Source organism: Trichoderma aggressivum (assembly GCF_033847375.1).
Source record: "Trichoderma aggressivum f. europaeum strain CBS 100526 chromosome Unknown scaffold_007, whole genome shotgun sequence".
In the NCBI taxonomy this organism is placed as follows: Eukaryota; Fungi; Ascomycota; class Sordariomycetes; order Hypocreales; family Hypocreaceae; genus Trichoderma; species Trichoderma aggressivum.
Genome location: NW_026946373.1, coordinates 699827 through 722513, shown reverse-complemented (window position 1 = coordinate 722513; position 22687 = coordinate 699827). Strand labels below are relative to the sequence as shown.

At 46.4% G+C, this 22687-nt stretch overlaps 6 protein-coding genes across 6 annotated transcripts; 2 read left to right on the top strand and 4 right to left on the bottom strand.

Moving 5' to 3' along the window:
• Positions 1-179: 179 nt before the first annotated feature.
• Triagg1_2785 (uncharacterized protein) lies at positions 180-1450 on the bottom strand (the record flags this gene model as incomplete). Its single annotated transcript, XM_062897004.1, has 2 exons — positions 180-768; positions 831-1450. 2 exons carry the CDS (start codon positions 1448-1450, stop codon positions 180-182), a joined length of 1209 nt encoding a protein of 402 aa, XP_062758402.1.
• A 1611-nt stretch (positions 1451-3061) lies between these two features.
• Triagg1_2784 (uncharacterized protein) lies at positions 3062-4637 on the bottom strand (the record flags this gene model as incomplete). Its single annotated transcript, XM_062897003.1, has 2 exons — positions 3062-4545; positions 4598-4637. The coding sequence occupies 2 exons, from the start codon at positions 4635-4637 to the stop codon at positions 3062-3064; spliced, it is 1524 nt and encodes a 507-aa protein (XP_062758401.1).
• A 1196-nt stretch (positions 4638-5833) lies between these two features.
• On the bottom strand, positions 5834-6550 carry Triagg1_2783 (uncharacterized protein; the record flags this gene model as incomplete). Its single annotated transcript, XM_062897002.1, has 1 exon — positions 5834-6550. One exon carries the CDS (start codon positions 6548-6550, stop codon positions 5834-5836), a length of 717 nt encoding a protein of 238 aa, XP_062758400.1.
• Positions 6551-8392: 1842 nt separating this feature from the next.
• Positions 8393-10152, bottom strand: Triagg1_2782 (uncharacterized protein; the record flags this gene model as incomplete). The annotated part of the gene is made up of 5 exons (XM_062897001.1): positions 8393-8555; positions 8610-8776; positions 8832-9146; positions 9206-9991; positions 10078-10152. The coding sequence occupies 5 exons, from the start codon at positions 10150-10152 to the stop codon at positions 8393-8395; spliced, it is 1506 nt and encodes a 501-aa protein (XP_062758399.1).
• Positions 10153-12858: 2706 nt separating this feature from the next.
• On the top strand, positions 12859-14307 carry Triagg1_2781 (uncharacterized protein; the record flags this gene model as incomplete). The annotated part of the gene is made up of 1 exon (XM_062897000.1): positions 12859-14307. The coding sequence occupies one exon, from the start codon at positions 12859-12861 to the stop codon at positions 14305-14307; it is 1449 nt and encodes a 482-aa protein (XP_062758398.1).
• A 2391-nt stretch (positions 14308-16698) lies between these two features.
• On the top strand, positions 16699-18361 carry Triagg1_2780 (uncharacterized protein; the record flags this gene model as incomplete). The annotated part of the gene is made up of 5 exons (XM_062896999.1): positions 16699-17162; positions 17215-17758; positions 17812-17887; positions 17961-18215; positions 18267-18361. 5 exons carry the CDS (start codon positions 16699-16701, stop codon positions 18359-18361), a joined length of 1434 nt encoding a protein of 477 aa, XP_062758397.1.
• Between the last annotated feature and the right edge of the window lie 4326 nt (positions 18362-22687).

Here is a 22687-nt window from a genome sequence, read left to right as displayed (position 1 = left end):
CAGGAATTATTAAAAAGAGACAAAAGACAAACGGAACTCTAGATTTTTTTAATCCGATTCATCTTGATTGCACAGGATTGAAATCACGTGCCATTCCATAATCCGACAATCTCCCTCCCTCGACTTCTTCATCCCCATCTTACATACTCGGCATTAAACCCTTTGCTCTCCATGTCCTCTTACACCTCCTGCACAATCGTCACGCCTCTCGAGTAAATCCGCGCTGGTCGAGGAACGACTCCCCTTGCCGCCAATCTTTCCCTCGCCGCAGCTTGTTCCGCAGCCTCACGCCTCTGGATCGCCGTCCTGGCATACCAATAAGCCTCAGAGCCATGGGCGAAATACTCGCTCACGTTGTCCAAGGTGATGCCAGCTATGAACTCGTCTAAATCTCCCATCTGAGGCGTCGAGTCTTGAGCTTGAGCCTGAGCTTGGCGATTCGTTCCACCTCCACCGGAGCCCCCAGGTCGAGGACGAGACCCAGCGGCACTCGTCGATGTGCCGTCGCCCTGGACTGCATAGTGAGACGCAATGAGACGGATCAGGATGCCGAGGCTAACCAGCAGCGGAATTGTCTGTCCACTGGTGTTGACTCCATCGACATTGTCAAACTGGTTCCATTTGATCGTCAGTTCAATGGCGGTGATGTGAAGTCCGTACACAACCAGGTTGGATATGCTCCGCATGGTGCGCAAGAGATCTTTCTGTTCCTGTCTGGCACGCTCCCGTCTTGCAATGCGCTCCTGGTTATCCTGCTCCGGCCTGAGACTTTCCTTGTCAGATACAGCACTGGATAGTAACATGAGCATTGAGAGGGGAGGCTGACTGACTGTCTTGTGCGATGCTTCTTTCGACGTCGGTGTCTGCGTATTCGAAACTGCTTTTCCCAAAACCCCGTATACGACAGGACAATGCCAACGCAAACGAGAATAACGATGATTTGCAAGATAATATTGACCACAACGAATCCGACGTTGTCGAGCTTCACCTTTGTGAAGAAGAATCCATAATACTGGCATTGGTGATCCCTCGTCGGCATGTAGGTGCTAAAGAACCAGAGTTGAAGAGACGAAACAATCACCAGGACAATCATGGTTGAGACACTATAGACCGGCACATGGATTTCCCTCGTCCACTTCAGCGGATCCCACTTGCGGTCACAGCATGTGAGCGTCTTCCAGATGTAAATGGGTATGAGAAAGATGTATGAGCCACCGGCGAGCTGAAGCATGATGTAAATGTCGGCTGCTTGGACGCTGTGGTTTACAATCTCGACAAGCAGCGCCAAAACAATGGCACCAGACAGAAGAAGGCCCAGAAGTCGTATATCCGAGACGTCTGCGTCGTCAAAGAACTCGACGAGAATCTCGCCAAACCACTGGAAATAGATTCCGAGGCGGATTCCCAGACCGTACATGTCAGGACGCCCCTCTCGCCCGCAGGAGTTCATCGTGCCGCTCTGCAATCACGGCAGACATTTTCCATGATTGTTGGAGGATGTTTGCGATATAGGCGTCCGTCTCTAGGGATGTTGAAAAGGGAAATTCGTGCAGATGAATCAAAACGGCCGCAGATGTGGTCTTTTGCTGCAACTCGCCTCACTGCAGAACCGGAGTTCGCTCTGTCTTTAACCTTAACAGACGTTCCATGTCCGGTTGGGCAAAGACGAAAGCAAATCCGTTTTCCGGCGCCGGTTACATGTTACGTTTTTTTTTTTCCAGTGCGGTTGCCTGACAGTGTCCAGCATTTGTCCAAGAGGCGGAAGAGGCAGGTAAGGCGAGCTGGTGTTAGTGCGGACACGCCATCATTGTCGGACGAGGTGGCACAAGAGGAGAGTGTGAAGGGCCATATCAAAGGTTCGTTGATGCGGGTGCCTTTTTTTGGAGGGAGTTTTGATTGAGGGGATATGAAACAGAGAGCATGTGCTTGTCAGGGCCCAAGTGAAACGTGTTTGTTGGGCATTTACTTTGTGAGAGTGCGGGATATTGAGACTGGCGATGTAGTTTTGCAGTGTTGACGACTATTTACCCTGGAGACTTGAATGTAAGTCTTGTGTGTGTGTGTTGCGTCCGCAAGCTTGGCGGGATGATGTTACACAGAATTGAACAAACACAGATATAGCCCGAACAAGGGAAAGAAAACTAATGGATTCAAATGCGAGCTTTTTGTAATGATAACGAACGTATTTGTTGTAGATTTTTTACAATCATCACGATCACTTTCTCCAGACAAGGAATATTAGCGGACAATTCTTGGTTCAGCGGCGCAGTGGTCATTGTATAGCGGGACAACTGCTGTGATATCGAGACAAGCTCACTAAAAGCCTGTCATCTGAGCACATCACGGAACACGGGCCTGATCGGGACAAGCCTCGCATAGATCTGTTGACAGCATTTCTTTACAGGGGGGCACATCTAATGCTTTTCATGTAGCAAAAGCAAAATCATAACCCCGTACGGAGTACGAAAAAGAACTAAAAAACAGAAAAATTGCAAAAAAAGAAATGTTCGAAACGCATCTGGGGCATTTGCTCCCGGCAGGGCTTGAACCTGCGACCTTCGCATTACCAATATTTGAGCCGAGGCTCTAGTATTAGTACGAAGCTCTAACCAACTGAGCTACGGAAGCGCTCGAATTGTTGTCCAACTGGGTGAATATTTGGGTCATAAGCCTTTTGCAGTCGGTGCATTACTCACCCTCTTCTTCACATCCGGGTTCCATTTTCTAAGCTTCTGCTTGCCTCATTGACGAACAGCTTATGGAAACTCTCAATATTGCCCAGAAGTTCTTCTTAGAGGTACTATAGGCAGTGGCTTCTACCGAGACGACGCTGATATGCGTGTGCAAGGATGAGGATGTGAGACTGGCAGTGAATTTAGCTTGAAGTTGTAATGATTTGGTGATGGCCTCGGCGAGACGATCTGCGAGGGCTCGTATTCTCAACGCAATGCAGCTGACAATCCCAAAGAGGCATATCGCATTGCACATACGAGAGGCCACGATGCCCTCGGGCGATACACAAACAGTAGACGATCAAACTTGGATATGCTGATGCCGCACACTACTCCAGAAGCCAGTCCAGCTTTTCCATTGCCTTTTCTAGAATTGCGTCCACCATCTCCCTGTCCATGATGCCATCTTCATATGATGCATTGATGACTGTGTCGCCACCAGCCACGCCAGCAATGTTTAGCACAAGACTGCGAGATCCCACGTTCCCGTTCGTCGCAGCAGCCGAGAATTGCATATCGTCGATGGTCCATGTTTCTTTTGCATCACCCGTCGTCGCAACGCCCTTTGGAGTACTCGAGAACGGCCCGAGATTGGATACCAGGTATGTATCGCTGGTGAAATGTCCTATCCTCGGCATAGAGCTGGTCATGAATTCCTCAATGGTATTTCCTATCAGTGTGCCCGCCATCCAGTCGCGGATAGACCCATAGATACCACTGTCCATCTTTGACTTGTGTTCTCGGACCAGTTGCCATACAGTACTGCGAAACACAGAAACCGTGCCGGCTTCCTCATTTGGGCCGCTATATGTTGCGACAGCCTTGCGGAAAGGCTCCATATGATGAATATGTGCCGAACCTGCGGCGGCGTTCATAATCACGTTGCTGCGAACCAAGTCGCCGAATTCGGCCGCCGGGAGATATGGTCGAAGATCAAAGGCAAATCGCGATGCGCCAAACGTCGCTCGAGGATAAAAATCAGCTGCGAGAGTGAGATTTAGCATCGTAAACAGGAGTGGTGTGAATGTCGTCTGGTTTGCACGGCAGGCGGAGAGCACAGCACGCATTTTATGTGAGGGAATGCGGTAAGTCGAAACTCTGGTGATTGTTCGGTCTGTGTCGACAGCCTTGGCCACTACTGATTGAGCATGTGGTCGAGGCCGGGGAAGATCACCAAAGACAAGCTTCCCACCAAAGAAGAGGCGAAGCAGATACCAGACAAGCATCTTCCAGAGCAGTCTAGGAATAGATGGCGTCACATTTGAATGCTCGGTAGGCTCAAGTGGGTATTGAACGGTGGAAGGGTAAGTGAGTGTGACTTGTGTTGGCACCGGCTTCGAATCAAGAGATGGGGAGTTGATGGCGGCGAGAAACTCGCGATGGAACACTGTGCCAGAGATGCCATCACCAACGAAATGATGGTACACAAACACGACGTGTTTTCTCCCCACAACAAGCACTTTCCACCAAGGAGTGTCTGGTTCATCGTCGGTCCAGTCCCACGTGTTGTGCGCATTCTCGAGAAGAGCTGGGCCAACTCCCGTGTCTTTATCACCATCCATAAACACCACACATCGTTGCAGATCAATCTTGTGGAGCAACGCGAGGTGGAGGCTATGCTTCCCGGGACTGGAAGACGGCAATCTCACGCCGACGGCACAGAGGGCTGGATGCGCCTTTATTACAGATGCGAGAGCCGCGTAAACGGTATCATCCGATAGAGCTCCATCGTGTGAGGAATATTCTGCTGAGACAAGGATGTTCGATTGGATGCCTAGGCGATGAAAGCAGTAAAACATGCGATCGTAGAGACCTATTATGCCAATTGTCAGTTTGCTGATGGCGTGTCGGCGGCGTTGGCATACTAGACTCTCGCAGCAGCGTGTACTTTTCGGATAAAGACATCGTATTCGATTGAATGTTGTAGGGATCCCGAATGGAATGATCCGCACACAAAGTTCATCGTGTAGTAAATACCTACATGTGATGTCGGCAGACACGATGTATATTGGAGATGTACGTGCCTCTTATGTGGCGCTGACGTGCACTTTAGTGTTCTTGTGCGCTTACATACATGTACTTGATCCTACACTAGACTGTTAGTATAGGCCTCAAGACGAAGGATTTATCAGCACCGATTTAAGTGATCCTACCGGGAACTCACCTGGATATCCGCATTCAAAGCCCAGCCGGCATTCGAAATGAAAATAGGGCTTACATGGTAGCAGGCTTGACATGGGCTAAAGTATAAGCTAAAGTGGCAATACATTAGTCGAAACAAGCGGAAATTGGCATTCGGCCGGGTCAATGGAATACTGGACTGGCGACACAAGGGAGTAATTGAAGTCGGCTTCAATCATACCATTGCCCAAATGCGGAATCTGCCTAACCATACTGCTCTTGCCAAGAAACTATGTCGGATCCCCACGATTTATCCTCTCTTATTATATATACTATACGGTAATATATCGGCCTCCTGATTACTCTGTTATCTAGTTATGTAAATAGCCATATGCCTATGCTACCTGTGATTTATGGATATTGAGATTCGTGGGGATGTAAATTGCACCTAAGATATAAGGTGTAAGAATGTTCATTGAAACATTCATCTTATTATTATTTAACCAGTTACCCTTCATATCTGGTCAAGGCAATACCACATGCAGTTGACTGTGATTATCTTGTCTTGTCTTGCGTTGATTGGCTGTGCTTCCACTTCAGTCTCTTTACATCACCTCTCCTCAATTACTCTCGACTTCTCCAATTCCGGAAATGGCAGGACTTTTCATAATAGCTTCATATACGTACTCCAAAGTACTCTGGGCTTCGATAGCACGCCGTTCCATCTCTTAAACAACTTCCAAACGCAGCAAGCCTTGCCGCCTCTCGTAGTGAGGTGCAAGCGTTTCGGAAAATGTCACAGGCCCATTCAATACTGGTATCATCGAGGAGAAAACCGTCTCACAACTCTGAGCGACAAGATTACAAGCTGCTAAGGCGAAGGACGCCTCACTCATCCTCGTGATATTAAAGGCTGGGGACCTTGACAACAATAAATTACCAAGTGAGTTAATAATTGTGAGAGAATGACGACTCTCCTGTCAATGTTTAGAAATCGCCATCGACTTCAGCATATGTACATTTTTGTGCACCTGGCCCTTCGCACCACCCCACGGCTCCAAATCAAAGGACTTGGCACCAACTTCCTCCCACCCAAGACGTTGATACGTCTTTAGTCCGGAAGGGGAGGAGTCTAGCCAGCACCCGGCATTATCGACGCCCTTGCCTGCGTACCTGGCAGCCATGTCGGAAATCATGAACTCGAGAAGCTTTGTCCCAACTCCGCGTCTCTGGAAATTGGGATCAACGGCTAAATTCTCCAGGAATGCATGTGGTTCGCCATTGGTGAAGTCCAGTCGAGCTTTCGTCAATGTCTGGAAGTAATGCAGACAAAGAGGCGCGTTTGCTCCCTCGGGAACCTCGTCTGAGGTGTGAGGCCACGGGTTTCGTTCAGATGCCGTATGGGAGGACTCATAGACGTTATATACGGCTGCGCCAATCATGCGTTCAGATGTTGCGCCTTCGGGAGATGTTTCGTATGTAACCGCTTTTATGTAATGTACCGTTGGGTCCGATTGCCAGACATGCTCGTGTCTGGCGATTTTCGAACTATGAAGAATGGCTGAAGATGGAGCGGGCGATATGGGAAACATCAGTAGTAATAAGGGTGAGGCCGCTCCGTATGCCCTTTCTTCGATATCGACAATCTTCTCCAGATCTCCCTTGTCGGTCACAGGCAATACTGTTATCGGAAACATGGCGGTCGAGCCTGGTGTTTTCTGCGTCTTCTAGTTTTCTCAAGATGAACAACAAGAAAAACACTCTGAGAGAGTTCAAATAAGTTGTGGGTGTTCTAGTTAGTTGTACTTGTCGGTGGAACATTTAGACGCACCGTCAGCGGCTCGGCATCCGCTAGCCACATGTTCCTAATAGATACGTATAAGCAGACATAAAATAGCCTACTAGAAGTGCTCGCTGCCTTGCGGATGACGGCCGCCTATAAGACTGGAGCTGGAGCTGGAGCTTGGCTCCATGACGGGCGTTCAATACCAATCTACGGGTCAGGTAATCATTCTCAAAAGGTAAAAACCTGGTGATTTGGCGTGAGCGCTTATCGACGGTAGGTCACTTGGACTGGCATAATCTGATTGTGGATTCTGTTTGGTCACTTGTGCGCCTTTTGAAATGCACCGGCGGTTTTTTAATGCATCCCACTGTTGTAGATCCATTCTTCTCAAGAAATCCTATAAATAACTATGGCAACATTCTTCATTGAGGGCAAATTATTATACATTGTTACAGGTCGCTTCATACTATTAATCTTGGTCAAACTACAATATCATGTACACTTGCCTTCGATAAGCAGCCCAGTCCATTAAGCTTTGGTCTAATATGGTAATTGCGACAAGCCTGATCAGTCGTGGAGATGATGGGTAATTATTGCAAAATAGTCCAACAAATGTTAGTTAATACTGCTTACGAAGCCTCGCTCTTCCGCGGAACGCGAGTCGTACGCCATTCCTAATGAATCCTCTTTGAAGATTGGTAAGTCCAAGTTGACGCCTAAACTCGCCAAAGGCAGCAGTCAAAGTGATCCTGCAGGGACAGTGGCGATTTTGAGGTTTTGGTACGACCCTATGTCGTAACCTATCTGGAATTGCAATGTTGTGAACAATACAATCGCAACCTATAAATCGAGAATAAAGGAACGAAAGACTCTCGTAATTCTCATGGGACAACTCGTAGCAAAACATAGAACTACTTTGGAACTACCTCTGATATCAACAACCTTTACAGCAAAATTCATCATGTCGTATTCTACAGACTCCCCCCAGGACCCAGAGACCGATATCTCAAGCGAATTCCCTTTTGATCTCAAGTTCGTCGGCGTCGAAGATGCTCAGATGGCGTATGTCGATACAGGCGTATCAGCCGACAGCCACCATTCCAATACAACTGGCTTGTTCCTCCATGGTAACCCAACATCATCTTATTTGTGGCGCAACATCATTCCACATGTGTCTGAACAGGTGCGCTGCGTTGCTCCTGATCTTGTAGGCATGGGCCTGGGAAATGGGACCTACAATACTTGCTTCTCTTTGGATAACAATTGATATCAAACTGGCCTTGAGTTTTTCATCAATGTGTATGAAAAGGAACCATCAAGCCATCGTTTGTCCTCTAATTGATTTGATAATCTATCTCCGAATAACGCATTTCTGTGCAACCTATGTTTGATGTATTCCCATTACATCTCCCTACCGCCATGCTGTGGCGTGTAGTGATTGGTTCTTTACGACGAAGCGACTTCCAATAGATTGCTTTTGGAGCGTATTTGTTTGGGAATCGAGCAAGTAAAACAGTTATATTGATTTAATTTTGATAAAGTCTAAAAAACAATTGCAAACACAATCTGCGACTTGGTCTTGGCTCATATTTTCCCATTGCAAGCGCAACACCGCCCACAACTCACCTTACCGCCAAAATTAAACAGAAAACAAGCCACAGTGATAATACAATAAGAAGGTAATGATAACATATGATGTACAAATTCTCTGCTCGGTAAACAGCCAGTAGTATCCTAGACCATGACGGCTAATTCATGAGATCTCTCTTGGCTTGATATAGATATTGAGGTCTGGCTTTTGCCAGAGTGTATAAGCCATGTTGTTCTGAAGCCAATCTTTGCTATCAGGATGCAGACTGATATCAAAGTTCCACAAGACCTTTGCCAGAATCAGGCGCATTTCGGCATATGCAAGACTAAAAAGATGTTAGAATACAAAATGTAAATTGTTTCGAAGGGTAACCACTAACTTCTTTCCGATACAGTTCCGAGGACCAAAGGAAAATGCTTGAAGCACGTCCTTGGGGTCACTCGAAAACCGGGCATCGCCAAGCCATCGTTCTGGGATATAAGAATCAGGCAGCGTGAAATTCTTCGCGTTGTGATACATTGGCCATTGCCAAATTCCCAAGACAGTCTGTATTCTCGTTAGAGCCGACTGAGAATTGTCTTTGATGCGAAGCAGTACTCACGTTTTCTGGAACATATTTTCCACAAATCACGTCGCCGCCCGGCTGTGTTTTGCGTGGTATGGTACTTGGGACAGGAGGGTACATTCGAAGCGTTTCTTGCAGTACAGCCATCATATAGCCTAGCTTTTGTACGCTGAGAAGATCAATCTCGTCTTCATTTGAGAAGCTTGATCGCACTTCATCTACCGTCTTTTGTAAAGCTTCTGGGTGGGTCAATAGCAGATAGGTGACTCCAGACAGGGTAGTAGCAGTTGTCTCTGATCCGGCGATAATAAGCAGACTTGCATTATCCAAGAGCTCAGGATAGGAGAATTTCTTTGGCCCATGTTAGCGACTGAAAACATCCAGAGGGGCTATTTGTCACGCAGTCATACCATGGCACCCTCTTTTTTAGTCATGACTTCCATGAAGTCTGATCGAGGGTTGGTTTCGGCCAACCTTTTGTTAACCTTTTCCTGTGTAAGCTGGTAATGTTCGTGAAACTTTTTGCGGTCCTGCTTTGAGACAAGAAGCTGTATAAGTGTGTCTCCAAAGGGAAAGCGGCGTAAAACATTATTTGCTGCACTTGTACGAATTCTGTTGAATAGCAGAGAAACCCAAGGGTGATAATCCGAGTTTTGAAGGCAGCCAAATGGCTCCCCAAAGGCCAAGTCGCCGATAATGTCAAAGGTTGCCCAGTTGTACCACGCAGTCATCTCCAAAGGCCGAGTGCCATCGGCACAGTTCTCTCGTAGTCGGTTTATCAACATATCGACGTAACCTTGAATAAGAGGCTGCTGATCCATCATTGCCTGTGCCGAAAATCCATGAGCCAATGTCCTTCGCATTCGAGTATGATTTTCGCGGTCAGCGCTGATGACGCTGTGTTGTTGCGATTTCCAGAATACGGGATCTTTGCCGTTCTCCCCCTGGCCTCGCTTTCGATGGCCCATAATATCATTCCAAGCAGTGCCATCAACGTAAGCTAGCTCATCAGGTGCCACTCGCACAACGTCTCCATAAGTCTGATGAAGTTGGAGAATTTTTCGATGAGAATTGCCAGAGAAGATCATGCGGGCGTATGGGATCCGAGTTGCGGCCCACAGCCTGGGACCGGGGTACTTGCGAAGTGGATGGAACCAGACATTATAGATTGGTATTGAGACCAAATAAACAACCCCCTATTTGGTAAGATTAGTTTCGTCGCAACTCCACGACATGGGAGGAGTGAGCTGTGGGAGGAAGATCAGCGTTGAGATATACTCACAAGAATAACAGCCCAGAGCACTAGAGCGACTCCAGGCCGTAGTGTGAAGAGTAGAGGCTCGGCAGTTAACAACATAGTGAAGTCTTTGTATAGAGCTTGATAGTCATATCCGAGTTCGATATAGTTTCACTGAGCGAGGAGATGGCCACCTCTTATATCGCAATCGAAGCGTATGAGGAGTAACTGAAATAGTATACATGGATTTTCTATGCCGGAGCATCCGCGGAGACATATGTCATGTTCCATAGGCATGATAGTCTTAATGACACAATGTCGGGGCTCATAAATGCCGCCGTTTATACAAGGTAGCATCGTGTTTAATAAATGGTGGGCCTTGAGGGGTTTGGGTTGGATGCCACGGATGCTACTTTCTTTGCTTAAATTGGCATTTTGATAGTTCATGCCTTTAGCTACATTCGCTTGATGGATACTGGGCCAATCATTCATTGAATCTGTATCAATGTTATACTCGCGCCTTTGCTTGCTCACTGAATTGCATCATCTAAACCCAGTCGGCCTGAATTTTGCACGGAGAACATGAACTCTCAAACAATTTGCGTATACTAGGCTTGGGATTATTACGGAAGCTTAGAAAACAGTCTGCGTATTGCATTATTGTTGGCGTTTTCTCTGATTTGAAGATATGGATGTATAACTGGCGTTTCATAACGTTACACAGCCGCTCAAGTCTAATGGAAGATAAAAGACTAAGGCAATAAATCTACCCGGCGGTTTGACTAAGCGGCCACTTAGGCCTCCGTCTCTCTCTATAAGTGGCCGCTTCCATACATAGTCACCCGCCAAGTAATAGATTTAATACATGTATATAGCATCAAATCTATGTCATCGATTATACTCAAGCATTGTCAAAACGCTCGTCTTCCTCCATGGACTCGTTCGCCACTACGAAGGCGATGATGACATCCGGCGAAACCGCTCTACAGTAATGGCCTCGCGATCGTATACGAGTAATGCGATCAACGCCGGCTCCGCGTCAGCGAACGGTTTTCCGAGGGTGTATCCGAAAAAGCCTCCAGGCCGTTTGTTTGGATGCCGCTCCCGAGGTAAACTGCCTCATTGCGGGAGAACGGGCTTATCCTTTCAAGTGAAGATAATGTCTCATCGTGGACCGTTCGTATCAGGGGTTGCGATATTTGCGGGGTCGGGACGGTCTGAGCCGATGATCGACCACAGAAAAGCTTCTCTTCTGCATTGCCGCAGCGGCATCCTCCATTTTCCCATGGAATTTAGTAAAGGGGGGCCGGGGTTCTACGGTCCAAGCCGTGGAGGGAGTGGAGTCATCGCATGTTCCCGCGATGAACCCTTGAAGGCTACGGAGAAAAAGATGTCGAACTAAATCCACCAAATAGGAGCTACAAATCAGGCCATGAGATAATTATAGTGATTTAGAGCGGTGAAGGAACATGGAAGGTTTCGAAGCTTTGGGGCCAGCAGAATACGCGCAACCAGCGTCGCCTGCAAGGCAGAAAATCGATGTACGGAATTGATGGTATTCATTTCTCTTTCCCTTTGTTTCCGATTTCCTTAATTGCCTGGACCATATGTATAACATTAGTTCTATTGATTCAGATCCTTGAAAAAGTCTAGTAATACATGCCCCCCGGAAATAGCTTCCAAGTGTAGCAAGGTCTTCCACGCTTGATCTATTGGTGATATAAATGCCGTGTATCTCTCTCTAATGTGCAAGAACTGTTTGATTGGGACAATCGATATGCCAGTTCCACTCTTTCTCGGCAATGGTATGGACAAAAACCTCGGCAGGCGGAATATTGCACTCCCAATCCTACCGTTCCAGGGACCAAAAGCCGGCTGAGTATCCTGCCTAACCGGGAGATGTTCCCAGCTTTCTAATTGCCTGCCCTTCGATCACAAGAGCACAATTCCTTGCTCCGTGACTGTCCATGCTAACATGCGAATACTGTGTGAATGGCCACTGAGCTGCGTCGCATGAAGTTATGAGCCCGTTGTACACTGATTACACCAGAGTTATTCCATTCCTGGGAAGTACATCTAAACACGCATTGCAATTTAGGAAATGCTATACTACACATTCTAGAGTGTGTAATTCTGTTACACTTTAAAAGCCTTATCAGCCGAGAACGCTTTAAATTTTGGCAATTCTTTCTCATGAGCAAACAGCGGGTATATGTGTTTCAGGGCTTTGTGGAAGACCAAGTCGTTGGCACAATTTGGAACCGCTGTGAATTTCGGCCCCCTCGGCTGTTGGGTGTGTGTTCTGCAAGAGCCTGCGGGTGACGAGCCTTGCAGTTGGTCGTGCCTCATGCGGCCTTATGGCTGGTTGCTATTCCTGCTGTGCCAGTCTTGTCGCGTTCGAAATTGCGCAATAGAGACCGCCAGCGCCGTGAAACACAGCCAAACGCTGTTACCAATATGTATACGAATTTGGCTGGTCTTCAGCCCTGTCTAACAGGGTGTGTAAATTGTCAGAGCAGGCTGAAAGAGCGACGTGGTAACGCCGAAAGGCTTTCTCCGCCCCAGCGAAGCCTCGTTCAACAGGTGAAAGAAGGCTTCGAGTTTATAGGGTTGCAGAGTCGCCTCTCCTCTTTTTCCATTTCAACTTCACGGAACTTTTGTTGGATACGTGCATGACATGTCCGCAGAGTGTCTAACACGGTGATGTTCTTGTGCTAGACATAGGCATGAGCGACATAGTACTTAAACACATGATGGCAGAAGCCTTTTACAAGACATCATTGTTAGTAAACATTGAAAGTTTGCCATATAATCGTTCACATCGTCATGTCACATCCATCAGAGCCGCCTCCATTCTTCGGAGCGAAACCGTCATCCATCACTGAGCGCGCTCGGCAGCTGATTCAAAGACTTCGCCAGGCGCAGAGACAGATTATAGATACGGTATTGCCACAAGACGCAAACTTTTCCAATGTCCTTTTACCACTTGCACAGGCTGAAAATACCGTTTCGGCGGACAGGTGGCTCGTCACAAGCTACGGGAACTTCTCGCCAGATGCAGCTCTCCAAGATGCCGCCAACGCCGCGGCCGCCCTGTTTGAGGACTTTGAACTTGAAACCTCATTGAACACTGAGATTTTCAACTTAATAAATGCCCTGTTGCGCAAGGGTGAACTGCTAGATTGTGAATCGCGGCGATATTTAGAAAAGAAGCACAAGGCTCATGTCAGCAATGGACTCTGGCTCGCAGAAGAATCCTCTCGCCAGCGCTTCCAGATTGTGCGATCCCGTATAGCCGCGCTTGAGGCCGAATTTATGAAGAACCTGTCAGACTCACGCTTGGAAGTCTGGTATAGCCGCCAGGCCATGCAAGGAGTGCTAGACGAGGTTTTATCTAGATTTAAGAGCGACACGGTTGGGAACGAGCAGATGTTTCGATGCGATTCCGCAACGATACTTCAGGTCATGATGTTTGCCACAAATGCGGATACACGAAGGCTTTGCTACATGGCTAGTGAGAACACATGTCGCGGGAATGAATCCGTGTTCAAAGAACTTATCCTGCTCCGTGCCGAGAGTGCTCGTCTACTTGGTTACTCTAGCCACGCTGCGTTGCGACTTGAGGATAGAATGGCCAAAACACCCGATGTTGTCAACAATTTCCTGGCCGATTTGGTTTCGAAGCTCTCCGAGACAGCAAGTTTTGAAGTTGAGAAGCTGAAAGCTATGAAAAAGAGAGATGTCGAGTCTCGCGGGGAGTCATTTGGTGGACATTACTACTTCTGGGACCACTCTTTCTATAGCCGACTCATGATGGAGAGAGAACATGACTTGGATCAGCAGTTACTGGCAGAATACTTACCCCTCTTGCCAACTGTAGAATCCATGCTTGAAATCAACCAGCATCTCTTTGGTATGGTGTTCATTGAGATTACCAAGCTAGGCCAAGATTCCGGCGTCACCTTCAGCTATAACAGCAACGCTGAGATGCTCTGGCATGACGACGTGCGAGTTTTCAGTGTTTGGAACGACAAGCAACAAGGCGGTGAATTTGTTGGCTATCTATACCTTGACCTCTACGAAAGGAAAGGCAAGCCCTCAAATGCATGTAATGTGCCAATACGGCCAGTAAGTGCAAGACTCGAAATGTGTTCAATCTCGTCTATGCTGCCGACGTATTTAACGCAACATTTAAACTCGACCCTGAAGATACGACAAATGGCCGCCGGTATCGCCATGCAGTGCTTGAAATGGGGGCAAGTGAGGATGAAATGACGATTTGGACCCGATTTTTGGGCAGGGAACCAGATGTCCATCCTTTTTCACAAGAACTGAATCCATAATAGACTACCTCTTCTCAGTATTTGCCTTTCGAGTCCCTTTATCTACCTGTACCCATGGATGCGACATCAATTCTGCCAAACTCGCTTGTCGAGTTGGCTCGACTATGCACATCCTGCGAAGATAGCTTCCTAATGTCGTGTGTGTTGCTGTTGGTCGGCTGATCGCATGAGAACTCCAAAAAATTTGATTGGCCGAACCCCCCCGGTCTGGTGATTGCAAAGTGTTCGCATCGTGCTATGAATCGGGTAATTTATCTCTTGATATTGTTGCTAAGACTGAGAAATGATGGGGAAAATATTGTTGCAGAAGATTACTGTAACAATTGACACAGTAATCTTGAAGGCTAGGTCCCTGCTTCGACCAACCTGGTCTCAGTCGCCCTCACATACAAGTTCACGAGGAAAAGAGACTGACAGCATTCTCTCGACGTCGTAAGCCGGTGTCGCTAATAACAAATCGTGGGCCCTAGAAAATGTGATTATCAATTTGGACTAATTTTCAATGTCTCATCCAAAATGATCCGTAAAGAGAAACATACGGAACTAATACTATGCCGGCATTAACTGCCAACTGAGACTTTAGTGTTTGAGGATGTGGCAACCCAAATAATCCCGACATATTAGTTTCCTACCTAGTAGCATAGTGTCCTTTGATCTACGCAAGTTTTTTTTTTTTCCAAAAAAAAAATGCATCAAATCAATTGCTTGATCTCACATAATCTCTTTCAAGTGACTGCGTGTGAAATGGATGGAACGTCGGAGAACGCCATTTGCGCATAATTACGTAGCTTTCATACATTATATACAGGGCCAATCCCCCTTTAGCAATTCCAAAATCCTGTGCTAATTTCCAACAAGTTTCAGTATCCATCAACTAACCAAATAGTACACATTCCTTATCAAGTAAAAACAGCCACCATCAAATGGGCCATGACCAAATCCATAACGCCGCCGCTGTTTTTCGATTGTCTCCCGACATTTTTCTTCTCATTCTTAATTATCTAGCTCTACATGATAAATTTCTTCTTTCACACACCTGTACAGTATTTCGACATTGTACATATCATGATTGGGATAGCGAGATCTCGCAGCTCTCTTCTAGCGGTAGAGTTGGATTCTGGGCAGGGTTGGCTTACACTCTGCCCAATTACTGGGCTTGTCCCAAATGCTGCAAGCTGCATCATATTAATACCTCGGACGTACCGACAGCCCTGAAAACGTCAATACAGCGGTTGGTTCCATGCCGGGCTGACCTTTCTCGAAGGATTAATACAGAAATGTACTCTATCCACCACCACCACGTAGAACTTGCATTAAAGCTCTCCCGGCTAGGCTAACATCAACAATACCTTGCGGCATTGATGAAGTCTCATATAGATACGAGGATATCATTGCTGAATCCACTCACAGATTCTTATACAGCAAAGCCTAAGATTATTAAGAAACAATTTATCTTATGTGAAGAGTGGGATATTAGCAATGATACCAGTGCAACACTTCCGCTTTTCCCAGAAAACAGAACATTTCATATGCCTGTGTGCCCACACTTGGGCCTAACGTCTAGTGGGCTCGCATCCTCTCGCAGGCAAAAGAAATGGGATGCGGAACGTCTGCAACTGCGTCACAAGATGACTCAGCTTGAAGAATCGACTCTATTTAAAGAGAGGACCCTAGTTGAAGATGGGATTGCCCTTGCTTTCAAATTCTCTGGTAATTGGATATACATCGGAATCATTGTTTCCACAAATGAGCGGAAAGTGACAGTCCGGGGATGGCATTACTTTGGCGTAGAAGGATCACCAATGGATGTTAGCTGGAGGACTCATATGGCGGACCCATTACAAGCTTGGGCCGCGCTTGATTCCTATATGGAGTATGCTCATGACAGTGTTTGGAAGTTATGGATGGAGAGTATCTCTGATGGGACTAGGTAGGAGGCACAAGCAGGTATTCTAGAGAGTAGAGCACATGTAATGGTTGCCAGTTTGGTAGTAGGCAACAGACTGAGCCTTAGTACGAAATCGAATAACTCGTGTTGGCATCGGAGAAGATATTGTAATTCCGAGCTTTTTAATTATCATGATGTTCCATATGTATCCGAGGCAGAGATGACTGCAGCGGACAACACGACAATGGTTATTTGTTGATTACTCAACTCGGCTTACCGAACTCTACACCTTTGGTTGCGGCCTAGCTCAAGGTAGAGAGATATTACCACGATTGATGCGGACGCGGACTAGTGCGAGATGTCGACTCGCAGGGGGGATGCATAGCATGATGGTTTTGGATAGTTGGATAAGGGGCAGTTACTTAACATCGCCGAATGGATATGGATGACGTTCACAATTTCGGAGTTGAAGGATGCTTTGCAAGGTTCAAGGCGTTTAGCAGTCTTAGCGAATACAAGTATATAAAGGCCAAGCGAGCAACCGAAAACCTTATTCGATTGGCAAAGACGATCAAAAGGAGAAAGAAAATCTTACAACCCAATATGGTCTCTTCACACGCTCTTACTCTGAAGCTGGCGGGGCTCAGTGCTCTGGTATCCGTCTCCCTTGGCAATCCTATTGAGCATGCCAACCATTTTGACTTGAAGCCCTTCTCTATCAATCTCTCGAAAGGAGTTCCTCGAATGCTTGAACTTGTCAAGGGCACAAAGCTTCCGGACAAAGAGGAGTATCCGGGTGTTGGATCATCAGCCGGCATTGCACTTGACGTCGTGAAGAATCTGCAGAGACAATGGACTGTTGACTTTGATTGGCGCAAAGAGGAAGCAAAGCTGAATAAGTAAGCGACGAAACATCCAAGTCTTCATTTTACAACCTAACGATTCATACAGGTATCACCACTATACGGCCGATATCGAGAATTTGTCAATACATTTTATCCACGAAAAATCTCACGACCCAGAAGCAATTCCACTTCTACTTAACCATGGCTGGCCGGGCTCATTTTTGGAGTTTCTGCCAATGATAAACAATTTGACACAAAAGGCGACTACTTCAACCGGCAAACCTGTTTCGTTTCACGTCATTGTTCCATCGATGCCAGGATTTGCGTTTTCTTCAGCCCCGCCGGCGAATTGGACAGTTGATGATACGGCACGAGTCTTCAATACCTTGATGACCAAAGTTTTGGGCTATAAGTCATTCGCAACCTTTGGAACCGATTTTGGCGCCGGACCAGCGTACAGTCTGTACGACAACTATAATTCTTCAACGCGCGCCGCGCACTTTGTCTTCCTACCGTTTTTCCCACTCACCCCAGATCAATTGGCAGCAGAAAATATTACACTTTCCTCGAGATTGGAGCAGACAGAGGAAGAGAACTTTGTAACCTGGACAACCACTGGAAACGCATATTTTAATGAACAAGCCACCAAGGTAATGCAGTCCAAAACACACAATACCCGTTGGCTTTATTGACAGTGAGACAGCCCAATACAATCGGACTTGCGCTACAGGATAACCCAATCGGACAGCTGGCATGGATGGGTGAAAAGTTTATTGCTTGTAAGTCGGCCTCAATACTATGGCGTGGTCAATTTGATGTTTCTGAAGAATCGAGAACTAACAGAAGGGATAGGGTCTGATCCAAGAGCGGGAACAGCTCCCTCGGTTCTGAATCACCACGAAATCTTACTATCTACATCACTTTACTACCTCACGCGCTCTTTCACCTCCTCTGTATACACCTACTTTCAGAATCAGAACGCATTCAAGTCTGTGTATACCAAGGCTAAAACGGATGCACCTCTTCTATTCAGTGCTTTCCAGTATAACATTGTGTTTTGGCCTCAAGTACTAGTAGCAAAGCTTGGAAACTTGGTCATGTATAGAAGTGAGTTTGTCTTCTTATCTAGCCTATAAGTGCGAATCTGACGTTTTTTAGATCATGAGTTTGGAGGTCACTTCCCAGGACTTGATAACCCACCGGCTCTTATTCAAGACTTGAGAGAGATTGGCAACTACTGGGACCGGGCATGAGGGTTTGAGGGTCTTTTGGGTCGGGTAGCAGTACTCAAGTGATAATAATAGTCTTTTCTTTATTTCATAATAGATTGTGTAAGATGGCTTTTCTAGGAAGTAATGCTATCCGTATCGTAAGTACATCCTAGAGTTATCGGAAGTTACACGCAACTCTAAATCCCTATTACATGATACGCTGACATTACCTACAATAGTGAGAAGATTCCGAGAAGTTGATTATTGTTACCTAGCCCCCCACAAAGTTCAATAATGGGATAGCTCAGTGCCTGTGGCTCAACCAGGTTCCCGCAAAGCGCCATGAAAGTGTAAGCTGCATCTACAGGCTTGGGAACGCGATCTTGCTCGCCCGACACCAGCGCTAACCCGCAGCTTAGCCCGCGCCAGATACGATGCCTGCCTTTTGCTGACTCTAATCTCAGTAACTCTCCGCTAGCTGCAGTCATTGTCACCACTGACACTACAACACTAAGTGGACGGCCGACTCTGTAGCAAACCACTCCAATGCGGCGCTCATGAAAGATTCCAAATCCTTCAAGATTTGTGAATATACTCAGAGACTTACAGAAAGCACCTTTTTTCATCGGGCGGCTGATATGGTTCCACGAGTACCTTGAACGCGGTAAGAGACGATACACGCTACCCGCCGCTCAACTGCGATGGGATGCTTTCGAATAATAAGGTGCGCGGTGCAAGGCTGGATTAGATGGAGAAGGTACATAACTAAGGCCTCTATCCTGAGAAAACTAAATTCCTCAAAAGAAAACGATGAAGGAGAAAAATGAAAAGAAGGTATTCTCTCTGTAATGTGCACACTCAACGATGCGCCTTTGGGAGAGAGGGAAGTAACCTACACCAAATTTTCTTCCATACAACTCTTAGTTTTAAATGACAAACACCATGAAAGTCATGAGAAATACGAAATCCGATGTAGTTCAAGATAATAGTGACTGGGAAAAGTCCACAAATTTCTCAAGCCGACCTGCTACTGCATTCTGAACAGCATTGTTATTTCCGGAACAAAGCTCGTCAAGCCGCATATAGAGCTGCTGAATCTAATGTTGAGGGTCAGTATGTATTAGAGAGATAATGCTGCATCCCTTGGGTGATGAAATGAGCACGCTTTGTGTGTCAGTTGCTGTAAGCGCCGCAAATAGAGAGAAAAAAAGCGAAAATAGAGAAATGCACACCCAAAATTATCGCACGGCAGGAATCGATACGACCTGGGGGCTTGAGATTTGGGGGTTGAAAACTAACTAACCCTTGTGATTGTTTTTATACTTGGAACTACTATTCGCTTTCCAGTGACGGTGTTGGTCGGACGGATTTCAAGCTCAAGGCTGCTAGCATGCCATTGCTGCCATCAACCCAACTCTGGGGAGCAATTCTCTGCATATATAGGCCCAGTTCTCACTGGATTCGTTGGCAATTGACATACACAAACATAGTTGACAATCTAATTGAAGCATCCTCATCCGGATCTCGGCAGACAACCCGGAAAAGTCTGGCTTCTGATCGGTAGGCCGCTGCGTTTTCAGAAACTTTAACGTCCAATGTCGTATCTGTGTCTGAGTTTGTAGTTTAATATGAAGTAACCAAAGGTCTCACAAGTATTGAAGCGCCTGAAAAAGTAATGAAACACAAAGACGATACCGCACCTCAACCTGGCGCAACCTCTGAAGATATATAAGAGATTTATACCCGGGTGGCTTCCAACCTGTATGTATTGGCGATTTTTCCAATGACAGATACAAAATCCTTATCAAGATTGGCTACGGTCGGTATTCGACAGTCTGGATGGTTAAAGATTTACAAGCCATGTAAGTAAACAGTCGCATGTTATATCCTTTACACCGTGGGCCGACATTCTCAACCGCAGCGGTGATAGCGATGCATCAAGTATGTACCGCTCGCTTAAATCATGAGGGCTGATTGCTACGGCTATGGAGTCGACACTTTCGAAAGGGAAATATTGAAATGTCTCCGCAATGGAATTCGAGACCATGTAGGTTATCCCTATGTCTGCCACCCGATAGATGATTTTGAGCATCGAGGCCCAAACGGCACCCACGCTTGCTTCATCTTTGACCTTATGGACGAAACTCTTCGTACGTTTGGTCCTTGGTTTCCCGTTGATGATATGATCCCATACGAGATCATGCACAGATTCACAATTTAACTTGTGCTTGCGCTCTATTTCGCCCATGATCATGGCGTTATTCATACAGGTACGAGTAATATCCTAGCAAGCAGCATCAACCTTATGCTTTCTATCAAAGCTTGTCAAATCTCTCAAAAATACATCAAATCGAACAATCTCTTTGTAAAATTCCGCGATTACTCCTTTATCAAATCTGGCTATCTCAAAGAGATCCCCATTCCACAACAGGATCGTGAAGAGGTGGAATATCACCCAGTTCCTTTCCAGCCCCTTCGATGGTTCTGCTTCGTCTACAACGCCAGGGTTTCAGCTGAATTTGATATTGCATTGGGCGCTGGGAGTATCTTGCTGGACTACGAAGCACCTCAATGAAGTCATCCAACCAGTAGCTCTTCGTGCTCCCGAGGTCATCATCGGAGCTCCTTGGGACGCGTCTACGGATTGGTGGAGCTTTGATGCTGTGCTGCTTGAAGTCTTTCGCGCTGTTCGGATGTTTGACGGCAGAGTTCCCCCGGACGGATATTACGAGCCTAAAGAACACCTGGTTGATTGACCTTTTTGGGCCGTTCCCCAAGAAGTAACTTAAGAAGGGGAACCGGGATCTTATACGCGATCTGTTTGACGATGAGGGACGTATCAAAGACGCAATACTCTTCAACTGTCCTGGCTTAATGTCTGAAGCTTTCACACCTGGCCTGAGCCGGACTCTAAGGAAGCGTTTCGTCTCATTTATGAAATTATTGATGAAGATCGACCCCGAAGAGCGTCCATCAGCACTAGATCTTTTGAGGCGCCCTTTCCTGGGCTCAATGCAGTAGTTTATATGAATGGATTAGAGCGGAATAGAACTGACTTTTGGTGTGATTCTTTGGCAGCTATAGGACACCATGCAATTAATTTGCTTTGATTATAGTATTTTCTCCCTTTGCATTGAAAATTTTGCTTGACAAAGAAAAAAGTGACTTTTCTTTGAAAACTATAACCCCGAGAAGCGCATGTTGAAATGCAAAATGGCCGAAAGCCTGAGGGGGCTGTTGGGGCTTATGTTTCATCAGCGCACGGTTGGATTTTTGAGAGTTTGTATCAAAGAGAAGTTCTATCGCGTGCTTCAATCGGTGCAACTCCAAGTCCGAGAATATGGCGTATTGCATACCAAATTCGACCTCGTTGATGCGAGAAAGGTGAGCCATCAAGAAGTGCGGTGAGATGAGCGGCGGAACTCGTCGCCGGAATTCAACAACTATATTAGTACCACCTTCTAATAGTAGGCGTAACAGACTGAAGAAACATAGTCTTGAATCCCAGGGTAGCAGTTACAATCGGCTACCAAATACGGGAAGTATTCTGTCAAAATGACCCCAGTCCGAACGGAGCCTAATTAGTCGGACATCCTTGAGTACAACTTCGGACATCCCTAGCCTCGCACCACGGTTTGTTTTACTTAATGTATATGACAGCGCAGCGTCCGAAGGAACAGCGCAATCAGGTATAATTGGGCAAGGAGTTTTGCACGACTATTCAGCCTAAAAACAATAAACCTAGTATTCAATAAACTAGCCACAGTTAAACAAACAAAAGATGCACCTCCGGGCCGGCAATAGGATGTCAACCTGTCTAAAACATTAATATTAACCTTATACTTGTATATGCGTCTGTAATGGCATCAAGGTAGCCGAAAGAGTCACTAAGCTGTAAAAGTAAGCTCCCCAGCGGAGCTCATCTAGTTTTATTTCTCCGTTTCCATGGAGGAATGGGGTCCACGGGCGTCAATCTGACACGAGTTACACCCATGCTACCGTCAACCATCTCCCCTCCTGCCAGCCATTCCTCAGGGGGTAATTGAACCGATCAAAAGATGAGGCAAAAGGTTTTATGCGGAGTAACTATTCGTCTTTGGTATACCTATTGCCGTGCTCACCTATAGTTGCCAGGATTAGCATTCCCCCATTCTATCCCGTAGCATAATCGAAGAGAAATAATACAGCAACAGATCATTGCTTGTTTAAGAAAGAGACCCCTTGCGTGAATCGGACTCCACATTGATGCATCGGATTGTATATTGTGCCGATCCAAGAAGCAGTTGTTGAAGCTGAGAGAAAGTGTGTTCACTGTTGGTAAAAGACTTCTATATAAAACGATGGTCTCTCTCTTTTGATGAATAGAAT